The sequence below is a fragment of the Sarcophilus harrisii genome, chromosome 3 (genome assembly GCF_902635505.1).
Source record: "Sarcophilus harrisii chromosome 3, mSarHar1.11, whole genome shotgun sequence".
Lineage (NCBI taxonomy): Eukaryota > Metazoa > Chordata > Mammalia > Dasyuromorphia > Dasyuridae > Sarcophilus > Sarcophilus harrisii.
Genome location: NC_045428.1, coordinates 287,389,680 through 287,404,103, shown reverse-complemented (window position 1 = coordinate 287,404,103; position 14,424 = coordinate 287,389,680). Strand labels below are relative to the sequence as shown.

Genomic DNA, 14,424 nt, shown 5'->3' with positions numbered 1-14,424 from the left:
ATTTTAAAAGCACTGCATTAATTTTTTTGAAGTTCAAATTCGGTAACATCAACCAAACAGCTAAACTGTTTTGATGATTTTGAATGCATTGAAAGAATTTTCAGGAAAAAAATGACTTATTAAAGAGCTGAATTTAGCTATGTTCTTCCCTTGGGCCAATTCCATGTTCTAAATTTGCAGTCTAATTTCTTTATCCAAGCTTTAATACATGCACACACTCTTTTTTGAACACTTAAAAATATCAAACCTCTTTGCCTCACCATCATTCTTTTTTGAAATGAGTGACAGTGTGTGATCGGTTTGGGATAACTACGGATGAGACTCAGCTATCCTTTTCTGCCCTCTACCCTACACAGGAATGGAGCATATCCAATTTTGGGTGGACTGTCAGAGCTGTTCGATGGAGCAGGTTTGGGAAGCAGAGCTCCAAGGGAAGTGGGAATGAAGGCTAGGACTTTGGAATGGGAGCTTTAATATAAAAGGATGGGGTTGTGATGAAGCTAAAGAAAAATCCATGTCAGTCTGGCTACCTAGAAGATAGGTGGTATTTATACTTGTCAGTCACTGTGTCAAAAATGGACAGAGCTCAGTCCAACGGGACTCAAACCAATAAGCTTTCTTCTGACACAGATTGGAAATCCTGAGTTGGCCCTTTCCAATTAACACAGTGAGTCTGGGTGGGAATAACAGTCACTGGGGAAAGAATCTTTAGGCTGTTAAACTGGCACCCACCAAAGCTCAGTCCCCAAACCCTGCTGTCATGTGTAATGAATGGATCAATGACAGTCAATTGGATACTCCTCTTCATTCAGAGCTGGTGGCAGGCCCAAGATACATGCTGAATGGAATAGAACAAAATGTCTGTTCTGCTTGTCATCCGGGGCTGCAAGAAGATGAAATACTTCCATTATTCAACAAATTTTGGAGGCTCTTCTGTCTTGTGGCTGATCTTCCCTGCTAAAGCAGACTTTACATTTTTCATTTAACTCCCTTTTTGAGGTCCTGATTGAGGACAGAGATTTACTTTTCTCCCCTTTTCCTTTCTCCTCTTTGTCCTTCACCCTCCCCCCAAACTCTGTAACCAGTTGCTGAGCAGCCAGTAGCATCTCCTGCCAAGAGTTGACCCAGAGGCCAGTAAACAGGATTTTGCCTTTATCTGCTACTGATCTTACTGCAGAGACAACTTAAGCATAGCAAATGAGAAGATAATACACTTCCTGAGCCAATATGTTGCAGAGGACGAGTGAGGTCTTAGAAAAGGGAAATGGAGATATGTTTGGAGTTGTGGTGCAGCAAGACCTGCTGCAATCAAGAGCTTGCTCACAAAGAAGAGGTTTCATTTAGCTTCTAATGGAGACAAATTAGAGGGAACTTGATTGAAGGATTCAGACTTATGAAAGGTGCTTTATAGTGAAAGGCAATCAGCTCCTTCATTTTGGTCCTGACCCGTAACATGAAGAACAATGGGCCACTCAGTGCGAGTTAGAGGCGGTACATTTGGAAACGGATAAAAGGAAATCCTTTTTTTATGCAGCATGGGTACAACTTGTGGAGTTTGCTGTTGCTGGAATCATTGAGGCAAAAAAATTTATTAGAAATCAAATGAAATGTCGCTATTGACCTCAAGTAACTCTGGGAATCTTGAGACCAAGTTGTGAGAAAGTAGTCCATGATGTGATTCTGTTTAGCAAAATGGACTGGTATTGGATCTGTGATTTTTTTTTCCCTCCCACGGACAGTTTAGCTTATATAGAAATAAGAGCTGCAAAAAGCACAGCTTGAATGTGTCACAGCCTCTGGAACCCAGGGCTTCCTGGCTTCAAGGTTAGCTCCTCTGTCCACCACAAAGGACCATCTAGTGATTGGTTATGTTTACTAAATATATATTTAGATTAGTAAAATGAAAGCATTGAGGACAGGTATAAGGCAGGGAAGGGGTATCCAGCAGGAGGGTGAGGATAGTGGCAAGCCCAAATTGTGCCATAACCAGTAGGTGTTTGGAGTTCCTTGAGGCAAAATATGGGCAGGACATTCACACTGTGGAGGAGGTGCTCCCCTTGGGGAAGAAACTTACCCCTAGATACTCAGATCCTAGGCTAAAGGCCCCTTTTATTCTCTGCTAGTTGCAGCTCTGATTGATGATATTATGGAATGGATTCCATCATAAATAGTCTGCATTCTGTAGTGTAATCCTGTTCTGGAATGTGCTTTTTTTTTTCCTTTTGGAAACAACAGCATTCACTCAGACTATGTGCCAACATGAACATTTCTAGAAACTGTGGATTTAGAGACACATGCCTTATTTTTTAACATATTTGTTTTTTCGGTCACTGGGATTCCATTCAGTGCCCTAGAAAAGGTAATTTAACTTATTAATTGAGGTTGAAAGATTAAATTTACCTCTAAACATAAACAAGGCACTCCCATGGGGTGATTGCTATGTTGTTTCAGTGGTTTAAGAAAAGGTAGATAGACAACATATTAGATAGAGACCAAGTAATTATCTCTCTACTAAATGTTAAACAAAATTCTTTCTTTGCTGATGAATTATTTCCAGCTGTTGGCAACAGTTTTCTCTGCATCATGGTAGGAGCAAGAGACCCTGGCAGATGTTGAAGAACAGAATAACTCTGATAATATCCAAGATCCAGCTGGAGGCCAAAGTCAAAGCACTCTCTGAGCCAGTGAGGGAAGAAGAGGAGATAAATTCTGAACTGAATGCCAGGAAGAGCGAACTGGAAGATGAATGCCCTGGGCTGAAGAAAGAAATCGATGACCTGGAAACACTGGTGAAGTCAGAGAAAGAAAAGCACTCTTCAGAACAGAAGGTACTTTCCTTCTTTTTTTTCCTTCTGAAGAGAGAGGCCTGGTGGCCCACATGTCTGTACTACAGCTCTCTCAAATCTGGTTTCTGTCACCAGCTTCTTTCTAATTAGCACAAGAACTGGCTTTCTTAGGTTACAGGAAGGTTAAAAACTGGTATAAGATACAGAACACAATATGCTGAGCTATCAGATTTAGATTTCAAACGCAAGCTTATGTTGAAATCACAGTTAATCTTCCAAGTACTTTTCTCTCCATTTGCTTCAATATCCTTGCATGCAAAATAAGATAGGTTAAAATGGATTTGTTTAGACTCAAAGTGTTTTTTTTTGTTTGTTTGTTTTAGAAATAGCTAATTTGGAGTAGGTAGCAATTTTAATTCTGCCATGGCTTTACTATTTGGACTTTGAATGAAATGCTTTATTTTTAGGTAGAGAATTGATTCTCTTGTCTTGGTAGTAGTTGAGAATAGTCAAGAATGATGTGTATCAAACATTTGGAATTGGTAGACATCCCGTATATAAAACTTTTTAAAATTCAAATTTATTTTGTTTTCATTCTCTTTCCCATTTCCCTCTTCTCCTTCTGCCCCACTGAGAAAAGAAAAACAAAGCCTGTTACACGTGTGTATAGTCAAGCAAAACAAATTTCATTTCCCATGTCATAAAAAGTCTCAAGCTATATTCTGAGTCCATCAATCAGTCAATCAACAAACTTTTATTAAATGCCTATATTTATAGCAGACATTATGCTAAGCATTGGGTCTTTCTATCCTAGAGGTGAGTAGCATGTTTTATCATGAAACATGTATGTTGTGTACATGTACAAATGTACATTGGAAGATGTAATTCCTCTGGAATTACATTTGGTCATTGTCTTTATCAGAGTTCCCAAATCTTTCAAACTTTTTCAATATATAAAGCTTTAATGATGATTTTGAAGAGTGATGGCTACTCCCTTTTCTGGCTATCTTTCACATGAATAGATCCCAGTTTTAGGCTCATATATTCTGTTTTTAGGCATTCGATCCCAAGAACTCACCATTCATTGCACTACTACATAAGAATGCTATTTTGTGTAATGATGCTTTCTGTTTGGATGATCTCAGGCAACGACTTTCTCTCTCTATGGACATCAGATTTCTTGTATAAAAATGAAGGATTTGAACTAGAACACCATTGATATCTCTTCCAACTTCAAGAGCTGGGAGTATAGATCCCTGAGACTAGCAAGATTCTTCTGAATCATGAGAGAAAGACTTCAAAGGAAATTCAATATGCTTTTTAGTGTTATCTATGATTTTCTATATTGTCACTTCATGAAAATTGGTCTTTTCTGTATAACATGTATAATAATTCTTTAAATACCAGAAAATTTGATTAACCATATCAAATCTTGATCATGACAGATAATTCAAATCAATAGATACTTATTAAGTACATATCAGTGAAAAAAACACAGAGTTTACTATAGAAAGCAGATTGAGCTGGCACTTGGGAAGACACTGTTCTCAGGCACACATGATGACAACACTTGAGGCCAGATACAGATTTAGACTTTATCAGCTCTATCTAAATCTCCATAGTATCAGACTGATGATTTTTAATGGGTTCCATTTTGCAGGAAAATGTGTCTTCCAATGATTTGTCTTTATAAATGTGGTATTGAAGATAGATCACTAATTTGAACTCAGAGAACCTTGGTTCAAATCCCAGCCTGTGAGATGTTGGACAAATCACTAAACCTCTCTGGGTCTCCATTTCCTCATCTCCACAATGATGGCATTGGGCTAGATGACTTCTAAGATGCTTTCTGGCTCCAGATCTCTGATCCTTTGAATACAGATTGGTAACACAGATAATTTCTCTCCATTTCCATATATCTGTCAGGTGTTAACTTTTTCTGGTCATCATGATGCTGTTTGTAACACTGGCTACTGTGCAGATGCCCAATATGAAAAGATGGATAAGATTCTTAAATATTCTGTCGACTCTGATGAAGGAGAGCTTGAACTATTTCTCCTTGCCCACAGGTCACGAATTTGACAAAAATAGAATCGATAAATGACAATATTGAGAGATTTGACAGAGACATAAGAGCCACCAAGGAAGCCCCCCAGCAAGCCTTAGATGAGGTACAAGCCGAAGGAGACATACTCAGCACCCCATGCAAAGCAAACTACAAAGTAGAACAGGAAGCCAGTGAGGCAAGTGATTTTCCCCCTTTTGGATATGTTTCTATTATTCATATATTTTGTTTTTAAAGAATCAAAAAAAACTTAGAAGCATATTTTGTCTCTTACTGATTATTTTCATAGTTAGTTGGCAGATCTTTCAATGTGTACTAATCAACAGTATAAAATAAGAAGTTTAAGGCATTAAGTTCATTGCATTTCAATTCACGAACATATTTAATCTATGCAGAATTCTATAATAAATATGACTACTGTAAAGCTGGGGTCTCCACAGTGGGGAGGAGAATAAAGACATGTTTTTCTGTCCTAAGAAACTTTCATATAGATGGAGAGACAATCTATATAACTTCAATACCAAAGAGAGGACAATATGTAACATTTAAGATGATCATGCTGAAAGTCGAGTTATATCTATGTTTTTCAGGCTTAATAGAGGAATGTTGAGATTGACTCCATGGAATTTTCTCCATGAAGTATTTTCATTTCCCTGCATATTGGAGAGTCTTGCATTGCAATAATAGAACTTTGTTCTTACTCCTATTTTTAGCATCACTGCTGGATTCCAACTTCACATACCCCATTATAATCCTAGTTCTATGAAAACTGATCAGATTTTATCCTTCTCAGTTTCAATCTGGCCTCATTCCTGACCTTTGTCCTATCTTCAATTTCTACTTCACTAACTGGTATTAGAAGACAGGGTTAACACCCTTGTTGTAAACTAAACAGGTATATATAATCATATATTGTTTGGATACGTTGCATGAATTACATGCAAATCCAAGATTGCTCTCCAGCACATTGGAATTTTAATGGATTTGACATTTCACTTGTGTAAATGCTATTTTCATTAATATAAATTATAATTTCTTCACACCCCATCCTATATGATTCTTGTCAATATTTTCTCATAAATCTTCCAAAGACGAACTACTGAACATTCTAGAGATATTTTTCTTATTTTCAAAAGTATCTTTTTAAAGTAACTTTTTAAAAAATAATTATGCTGTACATTTCTTTTCTCTAATTTTTACTTTTGTAGTTTGTATATACATTTCTTATACCAATTTTTGTTTGTGAATTATTGTTAGAAATGTGCCAAAGAAAGTCTGCTTATATCAACCATTCATTTTTCACTGCCCTGTGGAATTTGCAGAACATTATCATAGTATTCCATGACTCAAAGCCATGTGCATCACCAGAAGAACATTGATGTTAATCATGAGTCTTAAAGTAGTATAGTGAGCAGTTTGGGATCATCTATAGCATTGCTCACTTTTAAGTATAATCTTCTTCCATTCTGAATCAGCCCATCTTGTTAGGGATATACATAATGATAGACTAATTTGATTGGCTGCCCATCCAACTAAGTATCATCTGGACAAAACATATTTTTATCCACTTTTTTTTTTATTGTGGATGGTTCCAAAACTGTTTTGTATCATTATAGATTTCATGGAGAAGACTTTGCGGTGGTCCAGAGATAAATACAACTGCTACAATGTCATCTGTGAGTGGGACTTTTGAAAGACTTCAGTATCAATTAACAATATTTTTTTTGGGGGGGGAGAAAGTTTGACTTCATCTAGTATATCATCTATGAAATTGTGTCAATAAGCAAAGATATAGCCAAAGTCACAACTTTCAATGTCATATATAATTTTAATATATATGAGACATAGTTGGAAGGGAATTTTCAAATTGTGTTTTCTTTTAAAAAGTTAAGTATATTCTGCTCCCAGGAGCTCACATAGTAACTATCACATAGTAGGTTAAATATCATAAATGCTTGTTGACTTTAAATAAAATAATGAAAAAGTTCCTTATTAATGCTACCAAGGCTTCCCTTTGTCTGAGTACAAACATTCATTTGTCATATTTAAAACATTCATTACCACATAATAGATTCTTTAATATAATTATTATACTATATACATGTAACATAATAAATACATGCATATATTATAGAGTAGAATATATACATTGTTATTATTTACAATACATGATTTTTGTTCTTTCCTCTTCTCTGGATTTTAAGTGTACTACATATACTAACTTTCTGCAAGAGACTCTCAATGTCATTAATCATTTAGTTAAAAAACCCAAATTTTTCTTTTATCAGCTTGAGGGCTTCTATGAGCAGGAAGAGAAAATAAAGATGGACCTGGAATGGAAAAAGGAGAAACTGGAGAGGGATTTAGATCTAAGCCGGGAAAGCATCATGTCTCTGGAAATTGACAGGCATCAACTGGATGAAAAATTAGAAGAGTAAGGTACCTTTCTGTTGACCAGATAATTTAGGAATCACATACATACTGGGAGGAGCAACTAATCTGTTTTGTTAACTTTTGTGCTTCCATTGCCTCAATTTTTATTGACTCTAAGGAAAGATAACAGATCTAAAAAATTGAAAATATATGTTATCTTTTGGTAAAAGAGCTAAAAAGAAGAATAAATGCATTAAAGAGGAGTGTGTGGTTGGATTAAGGCATCTGGTCTATTCCCATGGGAATATTTGGGAGATAGCTAAAGATAGGATTAACAAAGGACTATGGCCAATAGCTGTTCACTTTGTGCAGCTATAAGAATCCCAGTGGTATGGAATAAGAAAAAGGAATAGCTTAAATGAAGTATAGGCAAGCATGTTTTAGAATCTAGATAGGTAGAACATTTATTAAGTCCTTAGTATTACCTAATGCTAGTGTTGAGCCCTGGGGGGTATAAATGAAAAGCAAGTAAGGAAGATTTTTTTCCCTCAAAAAAAATTACATTCTACTAAAGGGAGAATGATAAAAAGAGTATTGGAATGGGTTGAAGAGGTATAGTGTGGAAGGCCTCTTAGAAAGGGCATGGAGTACAAGATAAATCAAAGACTCAATGTTCCAACCTGGGGAAATTGGAGTGAAATCCAAGCTTTTGGTGGGATAGTGATAGAAGAGTAGATATCTGTAAAAGTGTGTCAGGAATCAAATATCTAACCAAATTGGTTTTCCATCCTGACTTACTTGGTACAAAGAATATTTCAATTTTTTTTGTATTTTTGAATTTCTTCTACAACCATTTTATGAATCCTAGAATTTTGAGCAAGCTTTATTCTCCCCATTACTTTTCACCCTGATTGTTTGTATGCGCTTCAGTTTAGAACAGCTTCCCCTCTCTGTTGGTATTTTTTGAAAGTAGTTTTGTTCACTAAGGTAACACAGCAACAACATTGTTGTGGAAGGGAATACATAACCTGCAACTATAAAGAAACTAAACCTCATAAATTGCAGATGAAAAATCAGTCTCATTACCTTACAAAATTTCAAATGTCTTTTCTCTTATTTTCCTGCCTTTGATCTGCTTTTCCTCTATTTTTTTTTTACTCAATTCAACAATAAACATTTTGTGACTTCAGAGAACTTCTCTAAGTGTTATACTGGATTGGATTTAGATATAACAAAACAGAGCAAAGGAAGCTGATGATAGAAGACTTGGCTTTAAGTCCTATCTTTGATATATACTGGCTATATGATTCTGGACAAATCACAGTTTTTCAGGACTCTAACCAATTCCTAAAACTTTAAGTTGCAGAGAAGGTACCAACCTATACCTTGGTTGGCAAGAGCAACCAAGGAAACCAAGGGAAACCAAGGAAAATATACAATGGCAAAGGGAATTTTCTTATCTGAGAGTTACCTATGATCAAATGAAATTATAGATTCAGTCCCTATCTCTAGTCTGGGACAGAATAAAATACCTTAATGAGATACAAGATAAAGGGAGAGCAAGGATTTGGAGCAGAAGTTCTTTATCTTAATTAAGGTTTGTGAACTTTTTTTAAAAATTTAATAACTATTTCAGGGCAGTTGATTTCCTTTGTACTCCTATGCTTTTTTATTTTATGCACTTAAAAACATAATTCTGAAGAGAAATTCACAGACTTTACCACACTGCCAAAGGGGTCTGTGATACACACACAAAAAAGTGGTAAAAATTCCTAAACTACAGTAAGACTAGGTTAGGTATATCATTAGATGATAAGAGGGACACAAGATAAGACTATGGTTAGGATGAAACTGGCTTAGCACCATAAAAAGCCCGAATCAGAGTTCAACAGACTGATCCTGAGTTATTGTTATATAAGGATATATACTGCTATATCCTATATTACCTAGTCAAACTGGGAGTTTGATTCAGTTACAAAACTGAGTATTTGTGGAAAGTATACTAGATATCAATCTTTACACCTAATATAGTCTTTACTAATAGTATAATTTAAAAATTAATTTTGTAATATTATTGTAGAATTAATAATAAATTTGAGGATTTGGTAGTATGCAGGGAATGAATATGCTGAAATAGGCCACTGATTAAACATACTTGTATTATTTCTATCTGTTGCATTCTTTTGAATACCTGTCTCCTTCCTAAACACAGTGATGATAGAAACAGAAGTTCTTGGGCACTCCAATTCAGGGTTCTAATACTTGCTTTAGAAATTGCTGTTTCTAGGTTACCATGCTTTTATTTAAAAAAAAAACAACAATTTCCCACTTTGACCAGAGGTTCAATTCAAGGTGTAGAGAAACCATGTTTTGTTTTTTTTTTTTTTTCTTGGCTCTTCTCCTTAAAAAACAACCATCAGGAAAGAATTGGGAATCGGCCTCCTGAATTCAGATTCCACAGATGAAAGCAATCTTTTCAGCCAGTTCCAGATGATGATGATGAAGCTTCAGGTAACTTCAAGGAACTCAATGCTGTGTTAATGATCTGACCCACGCAGTGATGGATGATCCTACAGTATCTATCAAGCAATCCTTTTCCATAATTGTGTTGTCTGTAATAAAAAAATCCTTGACATTAGAGGTTAGCAGTTTCTTCTGCTATGAACCTCAAAACACACTGTGTTAATCAGTGAATTTTTCTTTTGTTTTGAACCTGTAATTGAATTTAATTGGCACCATGGGTAGAGTGGCATTAGGAAGACCTAAACTCAAATGCTGCTTCAGAGAATTCTTAACTATGTAGCCCTTGGCAATTTATTTAACCTCTTTCAGTCTCAGCTTCCTCACATGTAAAGTGGGAATAATAAGGGCACCTATGCCACGAGGCTTTTAGTGAGGATCCAATGACATAATCTGAATGCTCTGTAAATACTAAGTATTGTTGCAATAGTGTTATAGCAATATAAGCAATTTCCAGTGTGGAAAACCCTTCCAACAATGCAGAACAGCAAATCATCTACTACTTATAATCTTAGAAAGTTGTGTGGAATACATAAAGTTTAAATTACTAGGCTAAGGTTAGGTAGTTATCATGAATTATAGTCAGGATTTGAAAGCAGATCTTTCCAATTCCAAGGATGAAACCTCTATTCCCTGTGCATGGTATATAAGTACCTAATAAATTCCTGTTGATTGGTGTATGTGTGTAGCTATAAAGTAATGAGACTGACTTTAAAAGATAAAAAGATTCAAAAAAGGAGCAATAACAAACCATCCCGACTCCTTTTTAAAATCCCCTTATTTTGGATCAAAAATAGAATTACCCAATTTGATCATCCATCCAATAATCACTATCATTTTCTCTCAATGACTTTCATCTTCTTTCAGAAATTAAATTCATCCTGAAAGAATAACTATTTACCACCATTGAGGATATTCAGAAAAGGAGCTCCAAAATATATCAGAAATAATAGCATCATTAGAATAGAGTATAGCTTCTCAGGGTGTCTATTTTTAAGGGGAAAATACCAATTTGGTCATATATGTTAACTATGCAAGTCCTATTAATTTATAGTCATTAATTTATAAATCATCAATTTTGTTACCAAGTCATTTTTCAGTCATGACTGACTCATGGCCTTATTTGGGGTTTTCTTGGCAAAAATACAGAAATGGTTTGTTATTTTCTTCTCTAGTTAATTTTACAGATGAGGAAATGGAGGTAAGCAGGGTTAAGTGGTTTGCCCAAGGTCACAGCTAGTAAGTGTCTGGGATTGGATTCAAACTCAAGAATATAAGTCTTCCTTACTCTAGGTCCAGTGCTCTATACACTGTACCACCTAGCTCCCCCCAAACAATCATTAATTTTAGTCATACCTCAAATAGAATGACAGTTAAAAGCTCATCCATCAGAGAGAAAGACAATTCACTTAAAACTAATTTGCCTAACATCCTTTTTTGTGACTCAGAGTCATCATGGTGAACTTCAGTAATTTTATTCTTCTGTAATACAGTGAAGTTCTCAAGGGTTAATGAGGGATTTGGGCCTTAAATGGATCCAGATTCTAGGCATTTTGACTTCTACTTTCTATAATTGTTCTGTCTCCTCCCTCACTGTCAGCTGTCACTTCTTGCTGCTGTCAGAGTGCCTACCTCTCCAATCCCTTATTTCTCTCTCCTCCCCCATTTTCTAATTTGTTGCCTCAAATCTTCTCTGAGCTTAGAAGTCAGGTAATTAAATTTTAAAGAACTGTGTCTAAAATGAATCTATAGGCTCTGGCCGAGGTACTGAAAGGGTCCCGCTGAATAAAGTACATAACCTTTTGTGACATCTATTTTGGCTGATGTTTTTGCTTACTTTGTAGTTTTTGACTCTGTTAAAGAGGAACAGACTTTAGGTGAATTGGTTTTAGGCAAATTGTTCTGTTCCATCCAGACAGATGAGCTTTTAACAAAGCTCTCTACAGCTGACATTGTCAAATAAACAATCTTCAGGTTAATGAGATATTACTGTCTAGGGAACCATCTATGATCACTTACTATTTTTTTTGGAATTTTTAAAACCCTAACATATCATGGGTCTATCTTCAAATTTATTTCCAAAGAGTAAGAAAAGGGTTTCCTTTTTTTTTTTTAATAACTGCATATAATTAAAGGAGACTGCATGTCACATAAGGCTAAAAGCTCAAGAACTATGAGTTCTAATTCTGGCTCTTTATTGGTTTGAGGCAAGTATCTTAACCTCTCTTAGAAACACTTTTTTAGTTGTAAATTGAGAACCAAAAGAGCCAAATGACCTTTTACAATGATGGGAACCAGTAAATAATGCCACCATAATATTCTCTGAGTCTAAAATGTGGTAGAGATTTCACACTACAAGAAAAATGGTTATTGTTGTACAGGCTCGATCAGTAGAACTGGAAGAAGAACTGGAAGCCAAAAAAACAACCCCAGCCAAGGTGGAAAGGCAGAGGAGCGAGCTGGCTCGTGAGCTGGAAGAGATGACCGAACAGCTGGAAGAAGCCAGGGGTACCAGTCTGGTACAGTTGGAGATCAATAAGAAGAGGGAAGCCAAGTTCATAAGGCTGCGAAGAGACCTGGATAGGGCCACCTTTCGCTTTGATACAACAGCTGCCACCATCAGAAGGAAACATGAGGAGACCCTGGAGGAGCTGAAAGGGCAGGTGGACAACCTACACATGGTCAAGCAGATCTTGGAGAAAGAGAAGAGCGAGCTGAAGCTAGAGGTGGATAACCTGCTGACCAGTGTGGAGCACATGGCCAAAGCGAAGGTAGGGTTTCTCCAGTCATCCCGAGGAGGTGGAGGAGGAAAGGGTACCCGGGAAAGGAAGGCAGAGACTGGCTGCCAATGGCTGAAGGCACTGGGTGGTGAAGCTCACAATCAAATGACTTTGTGAAGTCATCCCATGTCTTATCCTTGTCCACTGCTTGGATGGAATTGGATAAAATTGGATAAGAAAAAAATTGATAAAATTAGAACTAGATGCCCTATGACAGGGGTCCTCAAACTTTTTAAATAGGGGTCCAGTTCACTGTCCCTCAGATTGTTGGAGGGCCAGACTATAGTAAAAACAAAAACTTCGTTTTGTGGGCCTAAATTAAAGAAACTTCATAGCCCTTGAGGGGGATAATCGTCCTCAGCTGCCGCATGTGCCCCAATGCCATAGTTTGAGGATCCCTGCATGTGAGATCCCTTCTAGCTTTATAGTTTTGTTAGTTTTATAAAGGATATTTCCATGACATATACATCCTTAACCGTTTCATTTATTGTCTCACCTAGAAGACTTTGAAGAAGAAACTCAGGATTAAGCGAGTAAGGAACATTGCTCTAGCTGCTTCTGCTAGTGGCGAATCCTGCCAGGAAAACAATTGGGTACAGTGTGTGGCTACTGCAAGGGAGCTCAGTCAAGACTAGAGTATATCTAGACATAACTTCGAATAATTCCACTGCTGGGGAGAAGTCCTTTCTTTACCACACTTCTGGGGGCATTTTTCATCAACCAGCATTAGCAGGAAACTTTTAAGGGCTCATATTTGGAGTTAAAAGGTTTCCTGGAGGCCATTTAAAGATGAAAAAAAGTGAAAGTCAGAGACATTAGATATTCTAAGTCAAAATCAGGATTAGAATTTAGGACTTCTGAATCCAAATCTAACACTTTCTTCATTACACAATTCTGCTTTTCTCTTTTTCTTCCTTAATCATATTAGCAACAGATAGTTTGATCTCTTTGCTTTTACTGCATCCATCCCATAAGGTTAGTGATCAGATTATGAAGTTTTCCTTCAGGAACTTTGTAAGAGGGTGCTAAACCAGGATGAAGAAACATTGTTTTTTTTGGTTAAACATAAAATTTTTTTCAATTAACAAATTTTTATTTTGTCCCAATTGGAAAAAAAGGAAAGGAAAAACCATAACTTTGTAACAGGTGTAATTAAACAGAATAAATTTCCTTATTGACCAAGTTCACAATTGTATGTTTCATTCTGCATCTTGATTCCATCATCTCTTTGTTGAGAAGGTAACATGCTTCTTTTTCTGTCCTCTGGAATTCCTTCAAGACTGAAAGTCTTAATTCTTCCAAATTGTCTTTATAATGTTGTTGTTCTTAATAAATGGTTCTCCTGTTTTTTCCTCATTTCATTCTCCATTAGTTCACATAAATCTTCCCAGTATTCTCTGTTCTTTTGCCCTTTCCTATGACACAATAATATTCAATTACATTCATATCAAATCTAATTTTTGAGATGTAAATGTTCATACTGAAAATTCAACAGTTAATATTCTTGAGACAAATTCAAGATGAATCCAAAAAATCCCTGATAACAATCTCTAGTTATATATATTTCACTGACTTTTTCCACTTCTGCTGTTGGAGTTTGGAGAAACTAATGAAAACAACCTAACTAGGGACCCTACAAAATGATGTTATCTGATCTCAGACCCCATTATGTTTTTTTTTTAATTTACTTATTGATTTCTTTGTCATATTCCCCTAGCTATTCAACAATTCAATTCAATAAACCTTGAGTGAGACATACTGTGGTATAGTGGATGATGTTCTGGATTTGAAATCATGAGTTAAAAATTCTGTTTTTGGTATTCCTTAGCTGGACCTCAGCCAAATCATTTAACTAATATGTCTCAGATTTCTCATCTGATAAATGAGAGGATTGGTTTAT

General features: G+C 36.1%; 1 protein-coding gene across 6 annotated transcripts in view; it reads left to right on the top strand.

Annotated features, from left to right (window-relative positions):
- Positions 1-2,227: 2,227 nt before the first annotated feature.
- MYH15 (myosin heavy chain 15) overlaps positions 2,228-14,424 on the top strand; it is a 107,746-nt gene continuing 95,549 nt past the window's right edge. For 5 of the 6 annotated variants that reach the window (XR_004232981.1, XR_004232980.1, XR_004232979.1 and 2 more), the window contains exons 1-7: positions 2,228-2,359; positions 2,558-2,828; positions 4,856-5,029; positions 6,468-6,527; positions 7,140-7,285; positions 9,645-9,735; positions 12,126-12,515. Coding sequence is in view for 1 of the 6 variants with exons in the window: in XM_031959636.1 (XP_031815496.1) it covers positions 2,610-2,828; positions 4,856-5,029; positions 6,468-6,527; positions 7,140-7,285; positions 9,645-9,735; positions 12,126-12,515 (1,080 nt within the window). In the remaining 5 variants the exon portion in view is untranslated. The remainder of the gene's footprint in view (positions 2,360-2,557; positions 2,829-4,855; positions 5,030-6,467; positions 6,528-7,139; positions 7,286-9,644; positions 9,736-12,125; positions 12,516-14,424) is intronic. The other variant, XR_004232983.1, reaches the window with a different exon arrangement.